This window comes from Crotalus tigris, unplaced genomic scaffold (genome assembly GCF_016545835.1).
Source record: "Crotalus tigris isolate CLP2741 ecotype Arizona unplaced genomic scaffold, ASM1654583v1 scf7180000019004.2909048, whole genome shotgun sequence".
Lineage (NCBI taxonomy): Eukaryota > Metazoa > Chordata > Lepidosauria > Squamata > Viperidae > Crotalus > Crotalus tigris.
In genome coordinates this window covers 1,136,622-1,160,133 of record NW_024097319.1, presented here as the reverse complement: position 1 = coordinate 1,160,133, position 23,512 = coordinate 1,136,622, and the positions used below count along the sequence as shown (strand labels likewise).

The window sequence follows — 23,512 nt, the reverse complement described above, 5'->3', positions numbered from 1 at the left end:
GCGGCCCAGTTGCTGGCATGCTGCGGGCCGGTACTGGTCCACAGACCAGGGGTTGGGGACCCCTGGTATAAATGATTTGAAGTAGTTTCTGTGGTTGTGGCAGTTTATACTGAAAAGCTATAGAGTCAAATAAAAGAACAGAGTTGCCTTATTGTCATTTTTCTTGTCAAAAATACTTTCTTCCTCCTCCTCTTTATACTCTTTTACCTGTACTGATTTAACAGACCTTTATTTTAAGATCATTATTTTAAGAATTTTACATAAAGCCTTATGGGTTATCCTATACTAATTTTTTAAAACCTCTCATGTAATAGCTGCCATTTCAGGATATAAGGTTGACCTCCAGCATAAGAGCAATAAGGATACGTTACACTAAGATCCCTAAAGGCTAAAAATTGGGCCACAGTATGTCAGTCATTATAAATACATATTGTGTGTTCTCTGTTCTTTAAAGACAGTTCTAAGTGGAGTTGATTTTAGTCATTGTGATTTAAATCTCTGTGTGTGGGACAAAGAGTGCTGTTTTCACCTCGGAGCATTTTCAGAATGGACAGAACAGGATCAAAATAATTTTTTTGAACATGAAACAGTACTTCAAATTTGGATGTTTTAAATAGCTTCCTAGAGACAATTATGAATATATATACATATATCTTACTTTCATTGTGTTATTGATCTGAGAGTCTTAATCGTTTCATTTTTTGTGGCGTGATACTAAAAGCATAATGAAATCTATTTTTTTCCCCCTCATTTTCAGGCGAAAATGCAAAACCTAAGAAACTGTTGGGCTGATGAATTTCTATAATATATTCTCAACATTGTGAGATTGACAATGGATAAATGTAAGCATGTAGGCCGACTGCGGCTTGCTCAGGACCATTCAATTGTGAATCCTCACAAATGGCATTGTATGGTATGCAATACTACAGAATCTGTATGGGCCTGTCTCAGTTGCTCTCATGTTGCTTGTGGAAGATATATTGAAGAACATGCACTAAAGCACTTTCAGGAAAGCAATCATCCAGTAGCATTGGAAGTAAATGAGCTGTACATTTTTTGCTACCTTTGTGATGATTATGTTCTTAATGATAACACAACTGGTGACATAAAACTTTTACGAAGTATATTAAGTGCAATCAAGAGCCAGAATTATGACTGTACTACTCGGAGTGGTAGGATTTTGCGATCTATGGGCATAAGCGATGATCTTTCACATAATAATGCTCAAGCTTTGCTTCGAAGTCAAGACCGTATGTTCACAGCCCTGTGGCACAGGAGGCATGCATTAATGGGCAAAGTATTTAGAACTTGGTTTGAACTAACACCAACTGGGAAAAGGATTTTAGAAGAAGATAAGCTGTGTGAACAGGCAGAAGAAAGACGAGTCAATGCTAGGAAGAAAAGAGAAGAGCGGAAACGTCAATTGAAGGAGGAAATGGAAAAAATACCACCAAGGAAAAGCTTTCGCTTGCAAAAACAAAACAAAGAATCTTCAGTCTGTGCACTAAAAATGCCACAAAGTTTGGGCTCTGATATAGAGCTGAAAGTAACAGCTACCTCAGATGATGCAAAGTTAAAAAAAAGTAATGACTCTCCAGCCAAACGAAGATCTACTATGACTCCTGGTGTGACAGGACTACGAAACTTGGGAAATACTTGCTACATGAACTCTATTCTTCAGGTATTGAGTCATTTGTTCATATTTAGGGAATGTTTTTTAAAGCTTGATTTAAACCAAACACAAGAGTTGTTAGCAATTGGAGCCAGTGGCAAAACAAGATCATCTACAAAGCAGCCTCTGTCTGCTAGCTTTGATGTTCAAGAACACAAAACCTTTGGAAAGCACCAGACATTTTCCACAAGGCGATTTAGTACATCATCTGGTTTAAGTGGTGGTGGATCAAGTAATAGAAATATGGAACTTATTCAGCCCAAGGAACCAAGTTCAAAGTACATTTCTCTTTGTCATGAATTACATACTTTGTTTCAAGTTATGTGGTCTGGCAAGTGGGCATTGGTGTCTCCTTTTGCCATGCTCCATTCTGTGTGGAGATTAATCCCAGCCTTCCATGGTTATGCCCAACAAGATGCTCAGGAATTTCTTTGTGAACTTTTGGATAAAGTCCAACAAGAATTGGAGACAGTTAGATCAAAAAGCCCGACCCTCATTCCAGCTTCTCAAAGGAAACTCATTAAAAAAGTTTTGAATGTGGTCAACACTATTTTTCATGGACAGCTTTTAAGTCAGGTAAATACTTTAGAATAAGATTATTCAGTGAATGAGTGATGGAAAATTCGGTGTAGTATAAGATTGCAGACTCAGCCTCCTTACTGTTTTATATTAAATCAGAATCCAACTTAATATTGTATTATGAGTAAGCAATATTTTGTACTGTTTCAAGCAGGCTTCAGACCCTGCCTGCTATATCACTTATTTCTTAAATTAAGAATTGTCTTGTTTCTTATGGTTCTGCCAGCATATTATGATAGTGTAAAGTCATAGTTACACAGACTTCCATTGGTACACAAGCAGAATGTGTTTAAAAAGAAGACATTACTTGTGACAATACTCTTACTCTGAGAGTCACAAGAAAGTATAACTGGCATCAATCCAGAATTTCTCCTGGTACAAGGACAAAGATTTTAAGTTAATCTTTTTATGGCCTTCACTGTTTGAAGGCTTTTCTGCTTTTAAAGTTGTTATATTTAATAACAGAACTGAATTTTAATTTTATTTACATTGCACAGGGATTCCCTGTAGATGAAACTACAAATAGTTCTCAATTTATGACCACAACTGACCCCAAAATTTATGTTACTTAATAAAACTGTTGTTAAGTGAATTTTGCCCCATTTTACGACCTTTCTTGCCACCATTGTTAAATGAATCACTACAGTTGTTAAATTAGTAATACGATTGTTAAATGAATCTGGTTTCTCCATTGACTTTGCTTGTCAGAAGTTCGCAAAAGGTAATCACGTCACCCAGGACATTGCAACTCTCATAAATATGAGTCAGTTGCCAAGTGTCTGAAGTTTGATCACGTGACCGTGAGGATGCTACAATGGTCATAAGCCATTGTAACTTTGAATGGTCACTAAATGAATTGTTGGAAGTTGAGGACTACCTGTATTTTAACAAATATAAAAAATACTTGTTCCTTAGTAAAGATCTGGAGGTAATTTCAAAAGTAAAATAAATTCAGTAGAACAAGTAAAAATAAGCAACAGCATTTCCATAATTTAAGAGCTTGGTTAAATGAAAAATTACTTCCATTTAGCCGCAGAATGGATATTTAATCCTGTTAGAGCTGTGTTTGTCTATGATAGTACGACCTTTTCCAACTAAACAACTTTAGCTTAGCTTAGCTTAAGCTTTTGTGAGTTGTAGCTCACTTACATCTGATGAAAGCTGCTCACTTGCATCTGATGAAAGCTGCTCACTTGCATCTGATGAAGTGAATTGCAGTTCATAAACATGTATGCATTTTAATAAACAATGTGTTAATTAAAAAAGGTTCTAATGGAATCATCCTGAATTTTTTTTGCAATGTATAAGTATGAGGCTGTTGTATTTTTTCTTACTTTTTATATAATATAACAATGTAATTTAAACAATGTGTTCCTTTGAATCTGTTTCTAAAATCCTTGTCAAGCTTCCAGCACTTTGATTCACAATTCAGTTACTCCAAAAGATCTGTACTTTTCTTTGATGGAACTGCTCTGGAATTCCATCAACTGCTCTGGAATTCCAATTCAGATAGCTTGTTAGAATGTCTTCTGTTATCCAAGTATATTTTACTCCTGAATGTCATTAACGCTCTGTGTGCATGTAATTTATCCTTATTTGTTTGTTAGTCTGTTAGATTGATTAGATTGTTATCCCATTGCAATTATTTTTATAAATGACTCAAGGCAGAAAATATACATAATACTCCTTCCTCCTATTTTCTCCACAATACCCCTGTGAGGTGGGTTGGACAGAGAAAGAGTAATGCCTTATTGTGGTAGCTATGATTGGATAATTATTTTGTGGTTGGAAAGTTTGCTTTTAAAGGATCTGCACTATGTCTGCTCCTAATGAGGGAAGACTTCATTTCATACTCAGGTGACAGATTCTCACTTAGGTGAGCATGGGTCTTCATTTACATACTCCTTGAGTCCAGAAACAGAGTTCTACAATTGTAAAAGTCCCTCACTGTTGATCTGCAAGCAGTCTCTGGTCATGATATGCAAATTCTGAGATATTTACAAGTGTTTGAAAACTAGTATAGTCCATTGAAAGCTGATGGTATGTTTACACAAATTTGGAAACAAGGGCATTTGGTGACATTTGTATGGAGATTCCCACACATATTTCCAAGTAATAGCATATGCTGAGCCACCCATCTCTGTTTTGTCATACAAGAAGGAAGAAGAGAAATAATTCATAATACATATGATAGCAAATATATTTAAACTGTAGCAACATTCTTTATATTTCCTATAAGATTTTAGTTGTATACTGTACTTCAGAGAAGAAATATAAGAGTATTGAGATAAAAAATGGACCCTGAGCTTTGGATCCTTCATCAATCATTAGTAAAAAGTCATGTCTTTTTTGGGCTTGCATATATCAGGGAAATATATGATGAAAGGGAGCCAACATGCGAGTATACTTTCCATAAGATCTCCTGAATGCTACTATTTCCTAAGCCATGAGTCTACCATGTAGGCTTAGGAAGAGAATAATGTTAAGGAGCTGCCAGTAGGTAGAATAAAGTACCCACACTGGATCTAAAGCAATTTGTTCTCTTTAGATCCAAATATTTATACTGTACAAATATCCAAATAGGTCACACTGTACTGTATTCTTTATCATCTTAATTTAATTTATTCTTCATTGGTCTTTCCTGTATATTTATGCACACTATAGCATTTATTTAAAGATTAAAGCTTTTAAATCAATAAGCCTTTGGGGCTAAAAAAAAAGTGTTTTGTTTTATACAAATTTCCTACAGTGAAATACAATTAAGTATTGTATGCAGCCCATCCATCCATCCATAATATCTTTAATGTAACTTTTCTGGGCTTGTATGAATTGGGAACTTAGTGAAATATGCCAATCCAAATATACTTTGCTTATTTGAAGACTCCCAGATCTGACCGGTGTCAACTTTGAAAATGAGCATGGCTACAGCCATTTTCCCTACTCATTTTCAGTTGACACATAGCACAAAGGGAGGGGGGTTTACCAGGTGCTTCGCTAGACTAATGGGAACCAAGGTCATCGGCTGTCCCCGGGACTGTAGGCTGGGTGCTTGTGGAAAGCCCGCCAAGAAGATGTATTGGGCAATATAGTAGCTTGCATAGCTTTAGGGGTGGGATTTCTTAACTTTGTATTGGGGATTGTTACGTGTCTATTCAGACTTGGTTTATTTATTTGTGAGACTTATATACCGCTTTAAGTGCGAGCACTCTCTAAGCGGTGTACACCAGTAAGCAATGTATATATATATTTACATTGCCCCCAACAATCTGGGTCCTCATTTTACCTACCCTGGAAGGATGGAAGGCTGAGTCAACCTTGAGCCGGTGAGATTTGAACCGCTGACCTGCTGAACACAGTCAGCTAAAGTGGCCTGCAGTACTGCACCCTACTGCTGCGCCACCTCGGCTGGTTTCACTTTTGACGTGCCGATACTTTGTATCAATAAACATGTTCTTTGAGGAACTTGCAAGCCTCGGAGTTCTGCTTTATTTGTCTCGGTCGGAACCATGACAGCGTTTTCTACAAAGTTTTTATAGTTTTAAGATATACACTTGTATGACATTATATGATTTCTTCTATAAAACTGTACTTTGCTATAATATAATTAACCCTTCTCTTTGAGGGAAAAGCTAGTTATAGTTTCCAATTTTGATTTAATCTTTAAATGTCAGTGGATCCATTTAAAATTAAGGATGAATATCCTACAAGATGAGAGAGAAAACAAGTAATTTCTCTTTGCATTGTTTATTCATATATACCGTGTTTCCCAGAAAATAAGACCAGTCTTATATTTTTTTTTTGCCTCCAAAAGAGTCACCAGGTCTTATTTTCAAGGGATGTCTTACCTGCTTACCTTAAGTTCGCCGTGGCGAGGCCTCCCATGCCAATATCTGTTGTGCCGCCTGAGTTCTGCAGCTGCTCACAGCAGGAAGCCACATGGCACATTGTGCCAGTGCCACCGTTCGTGGCAGGCTACATGGCTTGTGCTGTGGCAGCACGAGCAGCGGCACCAGCATGATGTGCCACATGCAGCCGGCCGCAAGCAGCCGCAAAAGAACTCGGACAGTAGTATGACAGGTGTTGGGGCATGGGAAGCCTGGCTAAGGTAAGCGGGTGCAGGATGCATAGGTCAGCTCTACCCCCCACCCCTGCCCTAGCTTGAATTTTACACGTGTGCTTTGCCCCAAAGCTAGGGCTTATTTTGGGTGTAGGGCTTATATTAGGCGCAGATGTAAAAATCAGACTAGGGCTTGTTTTGGGGTAGATCTTATTTTTGGGGAAACATGTAGAACAGGAAATTCAGATTAACTGATGATTTGTATTGACAGGTAACATGCCTTGCATGTGACAACGAATCAAATACTGTAGAGCCTTTCTGGGACTTGTCATTGGAATTTCCTGAAAGATACCACTGCAATGGGAGAGAGACAACCTGTCAGTATCCATGCTTGTTGACAGAGATGTTGGCCAAATTTACAGAAACTGAAGCTTTAGAAGGGAAGATATATGCCTGTAACCAGTGCAACAGTGAGTAAAGACTGTATGTACTCAGGGATCTGATTTTCATATATGAGGTTAACTAACTAATAGGGTTATTTTTTAAAAAATGTTACTTATGTGAAATATTTTAACAGAATGTGAAACAAACTTTGTGCTTACATCATTAGCACAAGTGGCTATTTATTACATTTTGCATGTTTACCAGTGAATGTATACTGCAATCTAAATTGTATCTTGACTGTTCTACCAATCAAAATGTGTTTTTATGATAGTTCTAAAGTGATTACTTCTTTCTAATTTAACTTGGTATCTACAAAAATTCTGTTAATGTATTTTGGAATAGTTCTAGAATGCCTCATTTGTATTTTTATCATGTATATTATGCACATATTAAAGGTATTAATCTAATTTTATGATGTGATCTGCTATAAATTAGAGGGAGGCTATTTTTCTTACAGCAAAACGAAGAAAATTTTCTTCTAAACCTGTTCTACTCACAGAGGCACAGAAGCAGCTTCTGGTGTGCCACCTACCTCAGATTCTGCGGTTACACCTTAAGCGATTCAGGTAATATCCATAAATTGTATTTGTGAGGTTTATTTTGTTTTTACTTTTTTACTTTTTTTCAATGAAGTATTCCTTCTTTAATGGTCATTAAGCTACGTTCTCTATATGATATCCTCATTACTATAATGTCTTTAGGAAAGTAATTAAGAAATGTTTTGTAATAATTATTACAGCTGATATAAAGTACTATAAACATTTTAGTAGCAAGTAGCAACATTGTGGAAAGTGTTAGTAGAGATCTTCAAATAGAGGCTGATTAGCTATTTATAGCTGTCTAGTTCTGATTTTCCTGCATTGAACAGACGATATGATGATAACCCGTTTGGATTCATTGCTATGATACTGAACAAAAGTCATACTCCTTTCTGTAGTACACAATATTTTTGGACTATTGGACTACTATGTTATTTAGTAGTAAGTTAATTTATAAAAGTGAAATAAGTAAATTCTTTCAAAATATGAATAAAAAAAAAGTTTCATTTTTCTTCCTGTAGATGGTCAGGACGCAATCATCGTGAGAAGATTGGTGTGCATGTCAACTTTGATGAGATACTAAACTTGGAACCCTATTGTTGCAGAAAATCTCTAAAATCCCTTGTGGCAGATTACTTTATTTATGATTTGTCTGCTGTTGTGATGCATCATGGGAAAGGATTTGGTTCAGGACACTACACTGCCTATTGCTATAATTCAGATGGAGGTAATTCATATGGAAATGCACAGATTACTGGGTTTATGATAAATGCAATTGACAAGGTTATGGCAATTTTGGAGATATTTTTATGTTATAAGTAATGTTTACATTCTTGAGATTCATAAACTGGAAATTTGAAAATATTATAGCATATAACATTGAAAAATCAGTCTCTTAGCTGAACTACCTTGCATAAAATCCCATTTTCCCTGGATATTAGAAACTGTTTCATATAATTATTTCAGATACAGCTGTTTTTGTATTGGAGAACTTTGAAAGGTAGGTGTGTGTGTGTGTGTGTGTATCTTCATTACACTAGGAATGTTGCCTCTGTCTCTACAAATCACTACACAACTTGAATTAATTTAATTTGTTGTGGCTTTCATATGGAAGTGGTTGGTTACTATGGGAGCACAGTGCTGCTTCACTTAAATCTTTGGTCTGGTTCAGCACAATGTTAGTTATATACTTAATAAACTATAGATTCTTAAATTATAAAAATATCAATCTTGTGCTTTTAGAAGAAAACATCAGTGTTACCATTTTTATTATTATTTTTTCATTGTTTTAGGGTTCTGGGTACACTGCAATGATTCCAAGCTCACCATGTGCACTATGGAAGAAGTATGCAAGGCCCAGGCATATATTTTGTTTTATACCCAACGAGTTACTTTAATGAATGGACATTGGAGAATGTCAAGTCTTGATTCACCATCTGGAAAACAGGCAAATACTGAAGTTAATGGCTCCAATGTGAAAAGTAACAGCTAATTCAAAGCCAAATTGCTACGTACAGGATAAGTCTGAATTGTCACTTGGGCATGTATTTAGGCAAGTAAGCGCAATAATATACTAAATCTGCTTTCTGGAGCCAAACTCTATTACATGTTCAGATCTTTTATACCTTTTAAACTCATTCATGACAGTAACTTCCCAAGTTACTAGCATATATATATATACTCTGTGTGTGTGTGTGTGTGTGTGTGTAGCTATTGTTAAGAGAAAATCTTCCATTTGAATCTTTAAATTTTACCTCAAGCTGTTTTTCAGCATTTTAGTATTTTGAAGTAGGAAACTTAGATGAGGAATATGGGTGGGCAAATTCTAGACTATTTTTAAATTAAAAGCTGTGTTTTATACTAGTACTAGCAGTTCTGTGGATCTTGTCTGCAGGAATCTGTCTTGTTTTCATGATTAAAAGATATGATGGTAACAAATGTGTTTTTCTTCTGGCCATTTAAAATGTTCTCTTTCTTCTGTATCCAAAGAGTTTGAGTAGTACAATACTTCTCACATATTAAAGCTCTAAATCATTAGAAAGATCAGTAAGAACATTAGAATATTATCATTTCCCTAGCCTATTTATTGCTTCACTCCAGGAATACTGAACTAAATGGAAACCTGTGAGGAAGGTGTAAATGGCAATAATAATTGCAAAAAAACAGAGCTCATAGGTTTTCTGCCAGATTCTGTATCTAATCTATAGATAGGTAGTCCTTGGCTTACAACCAGTCACTTAGTGACTGAAGTAATGACAGACCCCCCTTCTGGATTTGAAGTTCTTACAGTCCCATTCCCCCCACCCCAATAGTCAACATGACTGCAATTTATGATGTTTGTTGCCAGAAACCTGTTTTCTACTGGTTCTGTAAAAAATGCCCATTGTGGACAATGAGTTTGCTTAACAACCATGGTAATTTGCTTAATGATCACCTCAAAACTATGTACAATTGGGTTTATTGCGTGATGACCTGCTTAATGACCATGACTTATACTTTAATTCCAAGGTCAGCTATGATCATAAGTTGAGGAATAACTACTCTGATCTGTGACTTGCCATAGTAAAATCCATGGAAGATAATAACTCTACTTTTGATTTTTGCTATAACATCTGGAAACATGGTTGTTTTTGTTTAGTAAGGTTTTACAGTACAGATGTATCAGTCATGTTATCAACATAGCATAGAGTAATTTTCCTAAATGCTGTTTATAGTTTCTATTGGAAAACAAAAATTGAGAACATTGCTCTGTACATATTAATGAATTTTTAGCCTAGGGTGTTCCCTCCTATCTAAATTTAAAGCCCTTTGTGTTCAATTTTCTTTGGAGTGCTTCAATTTCAGTTGCTCCTTTATGTTCATTTATCCAATGCAAAACTGCAGCATAGGCTAGCTTTGGTAATTAAGAGGGTCGTTCTGAGCAAATTGGAGGGAAAATTAGGTTATGTCTAGATTGCAATACTGTTCGTTGTTCATACTACTGCAACAATGATGCTCAAATTAATATTCTCCAGAACATAAAAAAAACATCCAAAATTGCCTTTAACTTTTTGTCCTAAATATGAAGTTATCTGAACTACAGTTCTCTCAAATTGTGGAATTCAAAAAATTTTCTCCATGATTTGGAGAAACCATTCTCATCTTTTGTGAAGTATCCTATGCAAAAAAGTCTTAATGGCAAGAAAGGCTGCTAATACCATACATTCGTATACAGGAACATTCACTTGGGAAATAAGCACTCGAGCCTTCTTACCATTTCTTCTGAAAACAGGTTTGCAAAAATGACTTTAGATATAGTTTAGATTACATAGAAATCTATTTTAATTCTTTATAGGAAACTTTTAAGAATCAAGTTAGCACTCTTGAATAACTGATTTCTTGCCACAGAATAGATCCATAGAAAGCCAAACCCAGGAAGTGTAATACAGAGGGTCTTTGTCCAAGTTACAGTAATAATTACATTGAATCTCATTCTTAGATTAAAATATTTGCTTTGGATATCTTATAGTGGTTAATTATGCCTTCCTCTGCATGTTTCATGTTACTGGCTATTGTTTGCAAGGCCAGCCTACTCCAGCAGATACCTTTTTCTTTTCCATGTATTATTTTCTGCATCACGCGAGGTAGCAAAATATATAATAATTCAGTCTTCAGAACACAGTGGTTCAAGTAAAAGACACATGGTAGAGCAAGCACACTAAAGAGCAAGTTATTTGCAGGCAGATAACATTACAAATTTAGAGGGCAAAAGTTCTGTTTTTACCACTTTAAAAGATGCACAAGATTATCTGTAAATAAAATAATGTGAAAGAGGAACAGAACAGAAATAGAAGATATGAAAAAGAAGGATTTAGTAAGAAATTAAAAGGACTGAGGAAAATCTCAATAGGAATAATACAATGAACATAAAAGACATTTACAATGCATCGGATTTCACTTCCACCCATGCTGAATTTATATTCTGTGACACAGATTTAATCTTTTAAAAGAAGCCCTAGTGTCTGTCTGTACAATCAGTTCAGGTAGTTCTTTTTAGCCTGTGCTTTAACATTTAGGTTAGCATAAATTCCAAATATAAAACATTTCTTTTTATATGCTTGCCAAGAAAGAGTTTCACCTTTCTAAGCTTAAGTAATACAAGTAGCGACAATAGATATTTTAATTTCAAAGACCTGATTGGTTTCTCTGTTGCAAAAAAAAAAAAAAAAAAAAAAGAAAGCTATGGTGTAAAGGAAAGGCTTCAGCTTTCATGAAAACCTAAAGTCAAAAATAGCATGCTTATTGTTTATACTTTGTTTTTCAAAAAGTCTTAAACATAGTGCTGATTGTTCAGCTGTTTCCAGTTCTATTTTTCTTTGTAGTAATACATACAAATATTAAAACTTCTTCATTTGGACACATAAGGCCAACACTGAAAGCTGAGTGCAAATCTTGTAACAGATACTTCATTCTAAATTCCTACTATATTTCTCTTATCCTGGTATCCTCTTGTTTCTATTTTTCTTTCTCCTTTTTCCCTAGGAATTATGCTTGATTTCTCATCAGTTCTCTCCAAGATTTGTGAAACTTTTTGCAGTACAATAAGCCATATCCCAGCAGCCTGCTGATTACAACTTGCTTGCAGTCTTTTACATGTATACTTTTTCTAACACAAACAATAAGAGCTCAATATTTAAAATATTCTTTTAGTGTCTACACAAACATGGAAAGTTATTAAAACTGAAGTATCCTTTCTGGGTTCTTAAGAATTCAGCATTATGTATTTTTAATTGCAATAACCAAGATTATTGCTTGGCAAAGCTATAATATACTTAGCAGCTTCAAAATGCCCAAATTAAATAGTACTGCAAGTAAGAAATCTCTTAAATAGTTCATACAATACTTTAATAAGCCCTGCAATTACTACATCGTAGCTTTACCAACATATTTAACAATTTTAACCTTTGGATCAACTATTAAATGTTCTATTAATCATATATGCAAACATTATAAGTTGATTTAATATTCCTGGTTTGAACAGAACAAAAAGCATTATGCTTCAAACTTTTTATATGTTAAGAATAGAATGATTCTGTGTGATTTTGATTCGCTTCAGCCATACTGCATAGGAGATGAACTACTTGTATCAAGCCTTTATAAGTAAAAATTTCTAATAAATTAAAAAATATAGAAGCTCACACTGTAGTTAATATAAATAGCCTGATATAGAACAGGAATATCAACACTAGCTAGTGTTTATCATACAGGAATGGCAGAGAATAAACATACTAGCCTATTTCAGTGGTAGCCTCCAAAATTCACTGAATAGATCCCACACTTGAAATTTGAGAGGGTTTTAATAAGCAATACAATAAGCAGCACTGTACTATTTTAATAAGCAATACAGTGCCCAAAAAAATAAAATGACCTTTGAGTTTGATTCCAGGTAACATCATGGATACACCATTGCAATTCTCTATATTGCACACCACTGCAGTTTTCTAAAAATACTATAGAGATATTTACACTGGTTTTTTAAAAAATTCCAAGTCTAAGCCTTGGATTTACCATATGTTGCCCCTTCAGTGCTGCTTAATTAATTTTGCAACCAGGTCAAGCAGCTGCAAAATTCCCTCAAATTCTATGCCAGCCCATCATGATTCACCATTTATTTCTCTTAAAGCCCTTGTACGGTTAAAAAAGGTACAGCATTTCATTGCAAGAAAAATGACCAGTCCTAGCCCACTCTCATTATATAAAGCATATCAGAAAGAAAACCCAGTAATTTAATTCGAAGCAAAATAAGGAAGCAAAATAAACATGTACACAATGTAATTGAAAACTAAACCATGATTTGTATTTGCTTGCTGTGCTTATACTGGAAACTTTCTTAACAGCAGGTGGGTTAATGGGAGAGACTTTCCAGTGTGTTACTGCCTTGGATTGTGACACTTTTAAAAACTATTTGAATTTATGATTTATTGATTTATTAATAAATTCCAGGCAGTTTAAAAGGCAACAGCAAAGACAGCTTAGGTGCAGAAATCATTTGTGATCATTCAAAGCATTCAAGTAAGAATATGGTAATATAAATACCCGAAAAGCATTTTTTCAGAATTATTTCAAACAACATGTATAACTCATTCCAAACTAAAAATAACACTTTGTAGCATATTTCTCACAAAAGAAAAATATAGAAGTAATCTGAAATATTCTAGAAGCCCCAGTAGCTGTTTTTTTTCTTAGTTACATTAGAGAACTTGCCTTTGATTAAATTCTTTTCTTCCGAACATGGAAAGTTATCACATTGAGTTGACTGTTAAAACAGACTGCAAATTTATTCTGTTATAACATGTTCCAAGAGAGTACATAAGTGAGGTAATGGCTTTGACATTTCAATAGTCATCTCCTCTGCTGACAACTTCTTTGCACATTGGACGCAATAATATGGTGTGCTCAAACTGTGCTGTGTATGAGCCTTTAATATCACATAGAGGAGGATATGGGTCCACAATACCCAAGTCACAAAGATTCTTCAGTGCCATTAGGTATTTACTTTCTCCCAGACGATCTAACCATCTACGGCAAAAGGCAAGAGTACCAAAATTTTCATTGATAACATTCAGCAAGTGTTTTGCTCTTGGAAGCCTAAAAGAAAGAAAATAATAAATGTATGTATAAGTTTAAAGCAGGCATTAATGAAAATGGAAATAATTATACAAAATCAGATCAGACATTCAACATGATCAGTTACTCTGGGCAGCTTATTAGTACATGGCTTTCAATAACAGGGATAGAGAGTAATCTATGAAAAAAAATGAAAGAAATGAGAGCAAAAGTAGAATGAATGAAAAAAATGTCCCAGTAGAATAAAAATAGATGTAATGAAAGAAATGAAAGATGCTTGGAATAATTAAAACAATTGTTTTACAGAATTATATGGAACTACATAAATGGGAAGTTATGAACAAGGATGCTTGGGGGAATGATAAGAGTGTCTACAGATAAGGACAATCATATAAGGAATCCTGCAAAAAATTAAGATGAGAAATTACGTAGATGTGGGTTGTTTTTAGAGTGATGGGGCAAATTCTGTGTGTGTGAAAACTTGCTTGACAACTGGAAAGAATGCCAATACTGTTCACTTATACAAAGGGAAAGGTAGTAAGAGTAAATGCAAAAACTACAACAAGATTAGCCTGTCAAAACTGCCTGGAAAAGTGTTTTACAGGATTGTAATCAAAGAACATGATAATGAGCAAATCTAGGAAATGCAGTGCAGCTTTATTTGGTTATTGGCTTTATTTCCTTTCAGGAAAACATCTATTAATCATTGTGAATTTTAATTCTTTAATGATCAGACACATTCCTTATGATTTGGGACGGGGCCTTTTCAATAACCATCTGATCCTTAATATGCAACCACTGAAATCGATATTGCCTACAATGTGAATAGTCTTTACACTTCATACGTGTTTTTGCCATTGTTTTATTATTACTATGATGACATGTCAGTATGATTCCTTTATGAGCTGAATATTAACTACCCAGAGTCTGTCAGGTCAAACATAATAAAAATGCAAGCAAATAAATAACTGAAGCCACTTGTGGTAACTTGAAGGCACAAAATTAGGATACTAATTTATTTGAAGTGCAGATATTATGCTGATATACCAATTTCTAATTTGTCCAAATCTAATTTTTCCTCTTGCTTTATCCATCAATAGATCCAAACCCCAAAATGGTAACATGCCACATGAACTCACCATTTTCAGAGCTAGAAAGGCCTAAACCATGCCAAAGAAGTTAGGTGTAACTTTGAAATATGACCTCCAAATTCATCTTCAAAGATTGCTTATACCATATTTTTTTGCTTATCCCATAAACTTTTCATTTGGCAGAGATGCCTGCTTTTAATATGCCAGTGCCAATAAAGCACTTTTTGGTGATAGTTTGCCTACTTTTTATTACTCATTTGAAAGTGCATTGTTATGTTGTATATTAGTAAAGACGTTCCCATCTGTTCAGAGAAATAAACAAAACTTGTATTTTTGGATGTATCACAAGAGAATTATGTTTCATATAAGCACTATGTTCTTACCACCTTTTTCAAGTTTTGAATTTGCCAGTATCTTTTTCCCCTAAATATAAGCATACTTAAAGTTACATTTCCATATAATGCAGTAAAATCAGCACTAACCTTATTGGCACATGTCCAACATCAAAGTTCTTCATATAATGAGAACATTCCATATCATCGTGAACAACCCCCTTTCCTGTGCTACCAAAGGTTTCTATAGCATAAACTTCTCCCTCCTATTAAAAAACAAACATGAGTTTATAGAGTATATAATACCTTCAAAATTATTTATCTGAGCTGGGCTATCCCCTCTAAAATTAATCTAGCCATAATCCTGTTTACACATAACATAACACCATTTTTTTTATTAAGAAGAAAATTAATCATTTTATTCCCCATGTCAGGAAGAGTAGCTGAATTAACCAGTAAGTCTTTCTTCATAGTTTGTTTCGCACTGTTATCTAAATCTCATTCGTTTTAAATATACAGCTATAAGATTTTGATTCTAAGCAATTCTAATTTAGCATTATGTCTATACCAGGACCATTACCTATTCTTCAAAAAGCTATTATTTAACTACAGTAGAATTTCTAAAAATTGTACGTATTATCTGCAAAACAGTACATGTGCAAAATACACTTAGAGTCAACATATTTACTACCTGCAAATTAGCAGTTTTCAAAGTGAATGCATATTTTTGTTCTAACATTTTACAAAGTTCCTACTGGAGCAATCCATTCAGCAGTGCAAGATCCTTTCTTGTGAAGACCATAGAAACCCTTTTTATTCAATGTTTACATGAAGCTACCAGTGAAGACTATCCATCAGCAAAATGGCAAGTATCATTACACTATACTAATATGGTGTTGTATATTAGATTTTTAACCCACCTCATGACATCTTAAACTGTTAATTTTTATGAGCAAAACAGTGGAAGTTAAAAGCATTGAAATCAATGGGACCTCCAAGTAAGCATGAGTAGGATCAGATTGTATCTATACTTACTTCCATTCTTGTTGCTTCTCCTCCTTTCACAATGGGAACAGTTTTGCCTGCGTGTATCCTATATGGCCCAATAGAGTGTCCATTCAGATTCCGAATAGGTTTCACTACATAAAATGTAAAATACTAAGATAAATATATGTAATTAAGAGGACAGTGTAAAATATCACAGGAAATGTGAGGTTTAATGGACTTTGCCCATTTTCATAAGCTTTAGATTTATAAATGCATGAATCTTATGTTAATTTTGGCTGATTTACATATATTTAACAACTGGACAAATTACACTTTCTGAAATAAACAATTTTAAAAACTCAGTATTCAGAAGACTATATTGATGATTTAAAAATCAACTTCAAAATATTTTTTATTGTAGAAATAATATGTAGATAAGCAAACTCTTCAGTTTTCATCAGGATAATCATATATATTAGCTGGAAAATAAATCACCTTGATAGGTTTTGCCGTCAATTTCAACTTCATAAGATTCCATGACTTCCTGGATAGCCTCACCAACATCACAAAGGCGAACATCTATCCCAGCACACTATTCATATACAAGAGAAAATGATAATTATTTTTATCTTCAGTTTTACAGTGTGTGGATAAGAACAGAACTGTACTATTTTTCAGAGTATACCTTTATTCCAGTATTAGTTGCATCTTTTACAGCTTGTAAGAGCCTGTCATATTTTGGATTGAATGTGACAGTAAAAGCACAGTCAATGATACGACCTAAAAACAGATACAAAGGAGATAAAGTAATTTGCCTTCAACTAAATTAAATAATTATATTTTAAGAAAGAGGAACTCACCATTAATATGTGTTCCAAAATCTATCTTGCAGATGTCATCATACTGCAATACAGTTGGATCTCCAGCATTGGGGGTATAGTGGGCTGCACAATTATTCAGAGAACACCCCGTGGGAAATGCAAGCCCAGCATTTAAGCCATTTTCTCGTATCAATTTCCGTGAACAATCTTCTAATTTTTCACTGAAAAGCAAACATCTATATTACATAAAAGGGTTTGTTTCCATATATTTACTTAGCTGTATAGAAGCCATGTTTCAGTTGTTTCTAGTACATTATTTCTAGGCATACCATTGACATTATACAGTACTGTGTAAAGACTAATATTTTCTGTTTCAGAAGTATAAATGCTATGCAAACTTTGATGTAGTATGCAAACCTATAGATATTTCATAGTATTTTAAATAGTTTTGCATAATACTGGGAAACTACTGATAACCTTATAACTCTAGATGTAATTATTCAAAATAAATGAACAACAGTTTTCATTGCTTTATAGAATCATTATGCCAAGCATCTGCATTCATCAAGGCTTGTACCCCAAAAATCATTAAAAGTTAAACCCACAAAAAATGTCAGCTACCATGCCATCTACTTTTAAATTAAAATGTTATATTATTTTAAAAAAATGTTACTATATATTATCATTACCAAATTTCGATCATTGTCATTCCAGGTTTGATCCAGCTCATAACGTATTTCCTCACTTGTCTATGGGCTTCAGCAGCCTCTCTGAAATCATTCCAGATCTCTTCACTTGCTTGATCTAGTGCTCTCTTTTCATCACTTGTAGTCCTCCAAGCAGCAGTTCTCCTTTAATATTGAAAAGTCAGATATTTGTCACCATAAAGTGAAATACAAACCAAGTATCAGATGAATTTCAATTTGGGGTGGGAGGATGCAGAGAGTGATAGCAGAATTCACTAATATAATATGTAACATTTCAAAATACTAATTTTCATCCAACTCAAAACTGACATTAACACTTTTTGCCATATGACTACAAAAAATGCCAAAAGGTTCTTTAAGCTGTCAAGTAATTACAATTATCTCTTTAAACATGAAAATACTGTATTTACATTATGACTGGATTCACAGAACATGCTGAATCATGGTTTATTGACTACATCATGACTAGGATACAATCACACAGGCCAAGCTATTTATTTATAGTTCATGGACTCATAAACAAGCTATGTATTATTGAACAAACTATGCTTTGCACACTATGTGAATCCTGTTTATTTATACAAGAAAAAATCTTGGAATCAAATCTTGGAAGTTTTACATGTTTAAATGAAGAATTTGAAGAATTCTATGAAGTCTACCTATTCTGACTCTGATAATGTAATAATCAGCTACATAGCTCTGACAAATTATCTACTGAGATAAAAATAAGAGATTTGGGTTCCAGTACACATTATTCCTAATTATCAGCCAGACCCTGTAATGATCATATTCCATTTTCTCATATTTGGAAGGCAAATAATATATTTATATTCTGCCTTTATTATTTTTATAAATAACTTAAGGCTGCGAATGTATCTAATTTTCAACAACTAATTTTTAAAATATGATGCTGGTTATCATCCACAAAGCCTTTCATAGCATAGGATCTGTTTACTTGAGAGACCACTTGTCTTTGGTTGGTTCCATTGTCAGTTAGATTGGGAGAATAGGTATATTCCTGCTCCCATCAATTAAGCAGTATCATCTTTTTGGATCTAGGATCGGTGACTATCCTCTGCTAGAATGAATCTCTTCAGACATTTGGATGGTTCCCAGTCTGATGATGCTCAGGACACTATTAAAGACTTGGCCCTTTTCTCAATCTTTGGGGAGGTGCAAAACCTAAGGCCCTGTGGATAGGTTTTCTTTGGTTATACATTTTCTGAGGCCAATAGTGATACATACATACATGCAAACATGCTGCTGGTATTATTGGAAACACTTGGATATACCACAAACCATATAAATGCATGCCAAACCTATTCCTTGCCCAGATATATTATAAAGTGCAAAATAAAATATTTGAAGTATAGATGAATTTTTAAAAGTAATATCAATTAAATTATCGCTGCCTTGAACTCTATACTGAAAAAGACAAATCAAGATACATACCCATCTTGCGTTGCTGGATACTCGCATTCCTCGCCTTTTGGAAATATCCCACTGGGAAACAAGTCACATATTGGAATAGATGGTGGATCTGTCTGCAGTTTTGCTGTTGGCAGAAAGAGACTTTGAGTCTGTCTTAGAATAAAAAAAATCATTGTCAACAAATATTTTTTTAAAATAATCCTTACTTATTGTCTGAGTTTTAGTCAAAAACACAATACATATTAAATAAACAATTTTCAGAATGCTCAGAATTCCCCCCCCCCAACATTTTTCTTGGCCAATTTTAGATAAACTGCTGGTCTTATGGATACCATGTGAGTTTGAAACAATATTAACACATTTCACATGCCTCTAGGATAGAATCGACACTGCTCATAAAGCATGCTATAGAGGTAGAACTCACTCAATAACAATCATTTGGATGATAAACTCCATCACTAAGTGAATGTCTATGGAGATTCTCAGTCTTCCAGGTCATGGTTGTCCCACAGGTGCTTTTTCAAAAGGCAACTGGACTTTGTTTTGCTTCAAGATGTTTCGCTTCTTATCCAAGAAGTTTCTTCCGTTCTAACTGAATGGCGTAGAATGGAAAGATTTCTGCAAGGAAGATAAATCCTTCCATCTTCTACCATTTAGTCAGAACTGAAGAAGCTTCTTGGATGAGAAGCAAAATGTCTTCAAGCAAAACAAAGAAAGTCCAGTTACCTTTTGAAAAAACACCTTTGGGACAACACTAAGTGAAGTCATTAAGTGTGACATCACATGACCACACTGATTTATGACGGTAGTTGCAGCAGTTCTAATTGCGGTTCTTAGGCGAATCCCACAGTTGAAGCACTGAATAGTCACATGATCAGCATTTGTAACTTCCTCTTGGCTTCTGATTGGAAATCATGTGACGGTGGGACCATGCAACCATAACTGTAAACTGGTGGCCAAGCACACAAATTGTAATCAAGTGACCACAGGATGCTGCAACAATTACAACTACTAGAAACAATTGTGAATCCCCTCTTTCAGTACCCTCATAACTTTAAACGAGGACTACCTGTAGACATTTTCTATCTATACATAAATTAACTCATTTTATAAATATTTTAAAGCATCTATTATATCATTTGCCTCACTGATAGTCTTTTACTGCTAAAATTTTAAAGAAACAGTTTATTGATAGATTGATAGTATGTTTAATTTCAGAATCCAAATTTGTGCAAGCATCCATAGAAGATGAAATCAAAATATTAAATTGTCTTCATACTACAGTTAATTAATCAACTGTAAAAAAAATCAACTTTTTTTCACCAATCAACAAGGGCAAATCCAATATTTAAGAATGTTGCTCAAGAGCTTCCCAATGCTATAAGGCAGCCAACTAAGCAATGAACCATTGCTTTTATTTAGAATAAAGTAGTATTTTATGAACATTTCATGGAAGACAAATAGAATAATGATCAATATTTAACCAAAACCTACGTCCTTTCTTTTTCTTCTTTTTCTTCTTTTTCTTTCCTGCTGCACTGTCACCATCTCCTTCACCATCTACACAAAACAAATAGATATTAAATACTGAAAATGTCCTAAGAAAATAATATTTAGCCATTAGTCTATTATTGCAGTGGAAAAATAGAAACAATAATGAATTGGCCAATAAGTACAGTTAAAACTATTTATCATAGTAAATGCTTTACAATGAGTGATATATCAATCACATCTTCACAGTATTTTCTTCCGAGAAGATTAATTTGATGATAAAGTCACGGCAATGTTTTATCACAAATACTGCTGATATTGTGCACTAGATTACACACAATCATAGTTTATTTTATTTATATCCTAGCTTTCTTTGAACTCAAAAAACCGAGTTCCCAATTCCCATTTTTCCCATAAGAACAAGGATTTGTAACTTTTGATTAATTTTGCCCATTTTAACCTGATTTGGTTAAATGCCAAGCTTCCAGAAATTCCCTAGCATTTTTAGATTTGGCTTAGTCTAAGATTAGACATAGACATCATCATCTCTAGCAGCCCATGCTCCAATAAGCAGGGATCAACACCAGAAAAACAATCAAGCAGAAAACAATGTTCTAAACAAGGAACTACCAAGGAGGAAACCACATTCTGAACAAAATTGGCAGGGAAAGATACTGCACATATAAACAGATAGCAAATCCCAGCCAATCGCACTGATTATGTTACCAAGTTTATTTACTTATTTATTCTTTGCATTGCTATACTACCCATCTCTCCTAAATGACTCTGGGCAGCTAGTTAAATAATGAAATATGTGCAAACAGTTCAGGCAGCACAAAGAACTTCATAAAATAACATTAACTATGTGTATACAAGCTTACTGTAGATACCACTGTATTTGAATCAATGAAACTGTTTAAACTTACATGTCATCCATTTTTTCAGATAGCATATACATTGTACTTTAAACTAGTTAACATATTAATTATTGTGCACCACCCAGAGTCATTGGCAGCATGTAAGTTTAATATATTATTGATATGCTCCAGTTATCTGGCTGAAAACAAATGTAATATGTACATTAGATTTTTTTCTAATTATCCGGTATAATATTATATATATTATGTACATAGCCTTTTAATCAAAGAGCAGATAGCACAGTTCATATATGCCCTAAGCCATAACATGGCTTGTTTGCTTTTGGTATTCTTCTATCAACCTACAAGGTTTTGTAAATCAGAGTTAGTGTGACACATGGACCTATTTATTTTTGGCATTTCTAACCTACTGCAATCCAAAGATCTTTGGCAACTTATTATTCAGTAAACATATTTAAATGTCCCATGGCTAAATACTATGTGAGCCAAACCGTTTTTACAATAATCTATATAAGTTTCAACATGAATTTCAATTCTCCATTCTCATTCTTTCTTATTTTAGAAATACTTCTAGCACAAAGTCACATAAATGATATTTACCTTCATCATCATCATCTTTTTCCTTTTCTTCCAGTGTTTGTTTATCTAGTTGGTTTGCTACTTCATCAAGTGTTGCTTCTAAATCTCTTTCAGTCTCTTGTCCTACTTGCAAAATAAAGAGATAAATTAACACTAATGTCAACTTCCCAGATATCAGTGGTCTTACGTCTTTTTCTCAGGTCTATAATTCACAATAAAAAACTATACATTTTAGAAAGTTAGCTATAAATTCAAATCTATTCACTCTTAATTTAAACCCTTCTACTGAAAGAGTTTAAACCTATTTACACTTTCTACCTCCACAATCAGGTTATGTTCCTATATCTTATTTTTCTAAACTATGACAATCAGTTTGGTGCCATTTTGCAATAGTTAATTTCTTTTATCCCTACTGCTCAACCTATTTAGACTTTCCCTCATCTATAAGGTCATCAGTTACCTCTTTAAAAATATCATATTAAATAATGTACTGTGAACTATTAACTTAAATACAATTTCTCCTCATCTCTGTAAAGACTGTGCTTAATTTTTATTACCTTTAAATATATCTCTCATTGCAGTTCACAAACCCTGTTTCTTTACAGAGCAGCAGAAAGATGCCATTAAGACAAGATTTCTTATGCAAGAAATCCTCAATACCACGCACTAAATTTAACTTTCATGTATTATAGTATTCCACCATTAATAACGAAATGACTTATCTTCTCCGCCACCACTTTCTGAAAACATTTTCTAAATTCTCTAGAAGCAGCGGGAATAACGAACAAGGGAGATCGTCCGGTATCATCCAAGCGCCTTTCCATGGGAACCAAAGGGCTGGTTCCTGGCCAGCCATACCCACTGTTGCTCCGCTCGAATGCAAACTTAATATGGCTAACACCTTCGTTCCCTTCTCACGCTTCCCAGTGCTCAGATCCCATATTCAGGCGACTACTCGCTTGCTTTTGGAAAAGTTGCTTCCTCGGCCACTCCCAACCTTTCCCTTCCCCGTCGCGGTCGGGCCTCCCAGCCTAGCTTGCCTTGCCCGGCCCAGGTCCGTTCGTACCGACTGCGCCTCCTTTGCTTTTCTTTTTCTTCTTGCGTTTTTTCTTGGCGTTTTCATCGGCAACAGCCCCACCGGCACTTTCTCTTTCCTCGGGATCCAAAAGCAGCTCTCCGTTCAGGTGTTTCTCCTCCACGGGGATGGCCTCTTGCTCAACACCCGCCATGTTGAGCGCTCGCCGACGTTCCCAAGACTGCCACTTACAAGAGGCATAGAAGGGGGAGGACATCAGAAA

At 34.5% G+C, this 23,512-nt stretch overlaps 2 protein-coding genes across 4 annotated transcripts in view; one reads left to right on the top strand and one right to left on the bottom strand.

Moving 5' to 3' along the window:
- USP44 (ubiquitin specific peptidase 44) overlaps positions 1–13,278 on the top strand; it is an 18,662-nt gene extending 5,384 nt beyond the window's left edge. Inside the window, exons 2-6 of one of the 2 annotated variants that reach the window (XM_039358130.1) lie at positions 758–2,248; positions 6,580–6,778; positions 7,252–7,318; positions 7,813–8,018; positions 8,584–13,278. In XM_039358130.1, coding sequence (XP_039214064.1) covers positions 833–2,248; positions 6,580–6,778; positions 7,252–7,318; positions 7,813–8,018; positions 8,584–8,783 — 2,088 coding nt within the window. In that variant the 5' untranslated portion in view covers positions 758–832 and the 3' untranslated portion in view covers positions 8,784–13,278. Of the gene's footprint in view, positions 1–757; positions 2,249–6,579; positions 6,779–7,209; positions 7,319–7,812; positions 8,019–8,583 lie in introns of both variants that reach the window. The other variant, XM_039358129.1, reaches the window with a different exon arrangement.
- On the bottom strand, positions 12,157–23,512 carry METAP2 (methionyl aminopeptidase 2). Of its 2 annotated transcripts, none has more exons than XM_039358131.1 (11): positions 23,281–23,512; positions 22,236–22,340; positions 20,761–20,826; positions 19,288–19,390; positions 17,818–17,979; positions 17,168–17,349; positions 16,993–17,087; positions 16,803–16,899; positions 16,356–16,459; positions 15,471–15,586; positions 12,157–13,918 (listed from the first exon to the last, which is right to left on the bottom strand). In XM_039358131.1, exons 1-11 carry the CDS (start codon positions 23,504–23,506, stop codon positions 13,666–13,668), a joined length of 1,509 nt encoding a protein of 502 aa, XP_039214065.1. In that variant the 5' UTR covers positions 23,507–23,512; the 3' UTR covers positions 12,157–13,665. The 2 variants fall into 2 exon arrangements, with proteins under 2 accessions (XP_039214065.1, XP_039214066.1); XM_039358132.1 differs by having other exon boundaries at positions 22,236–22,337; positions 23,281–23,510.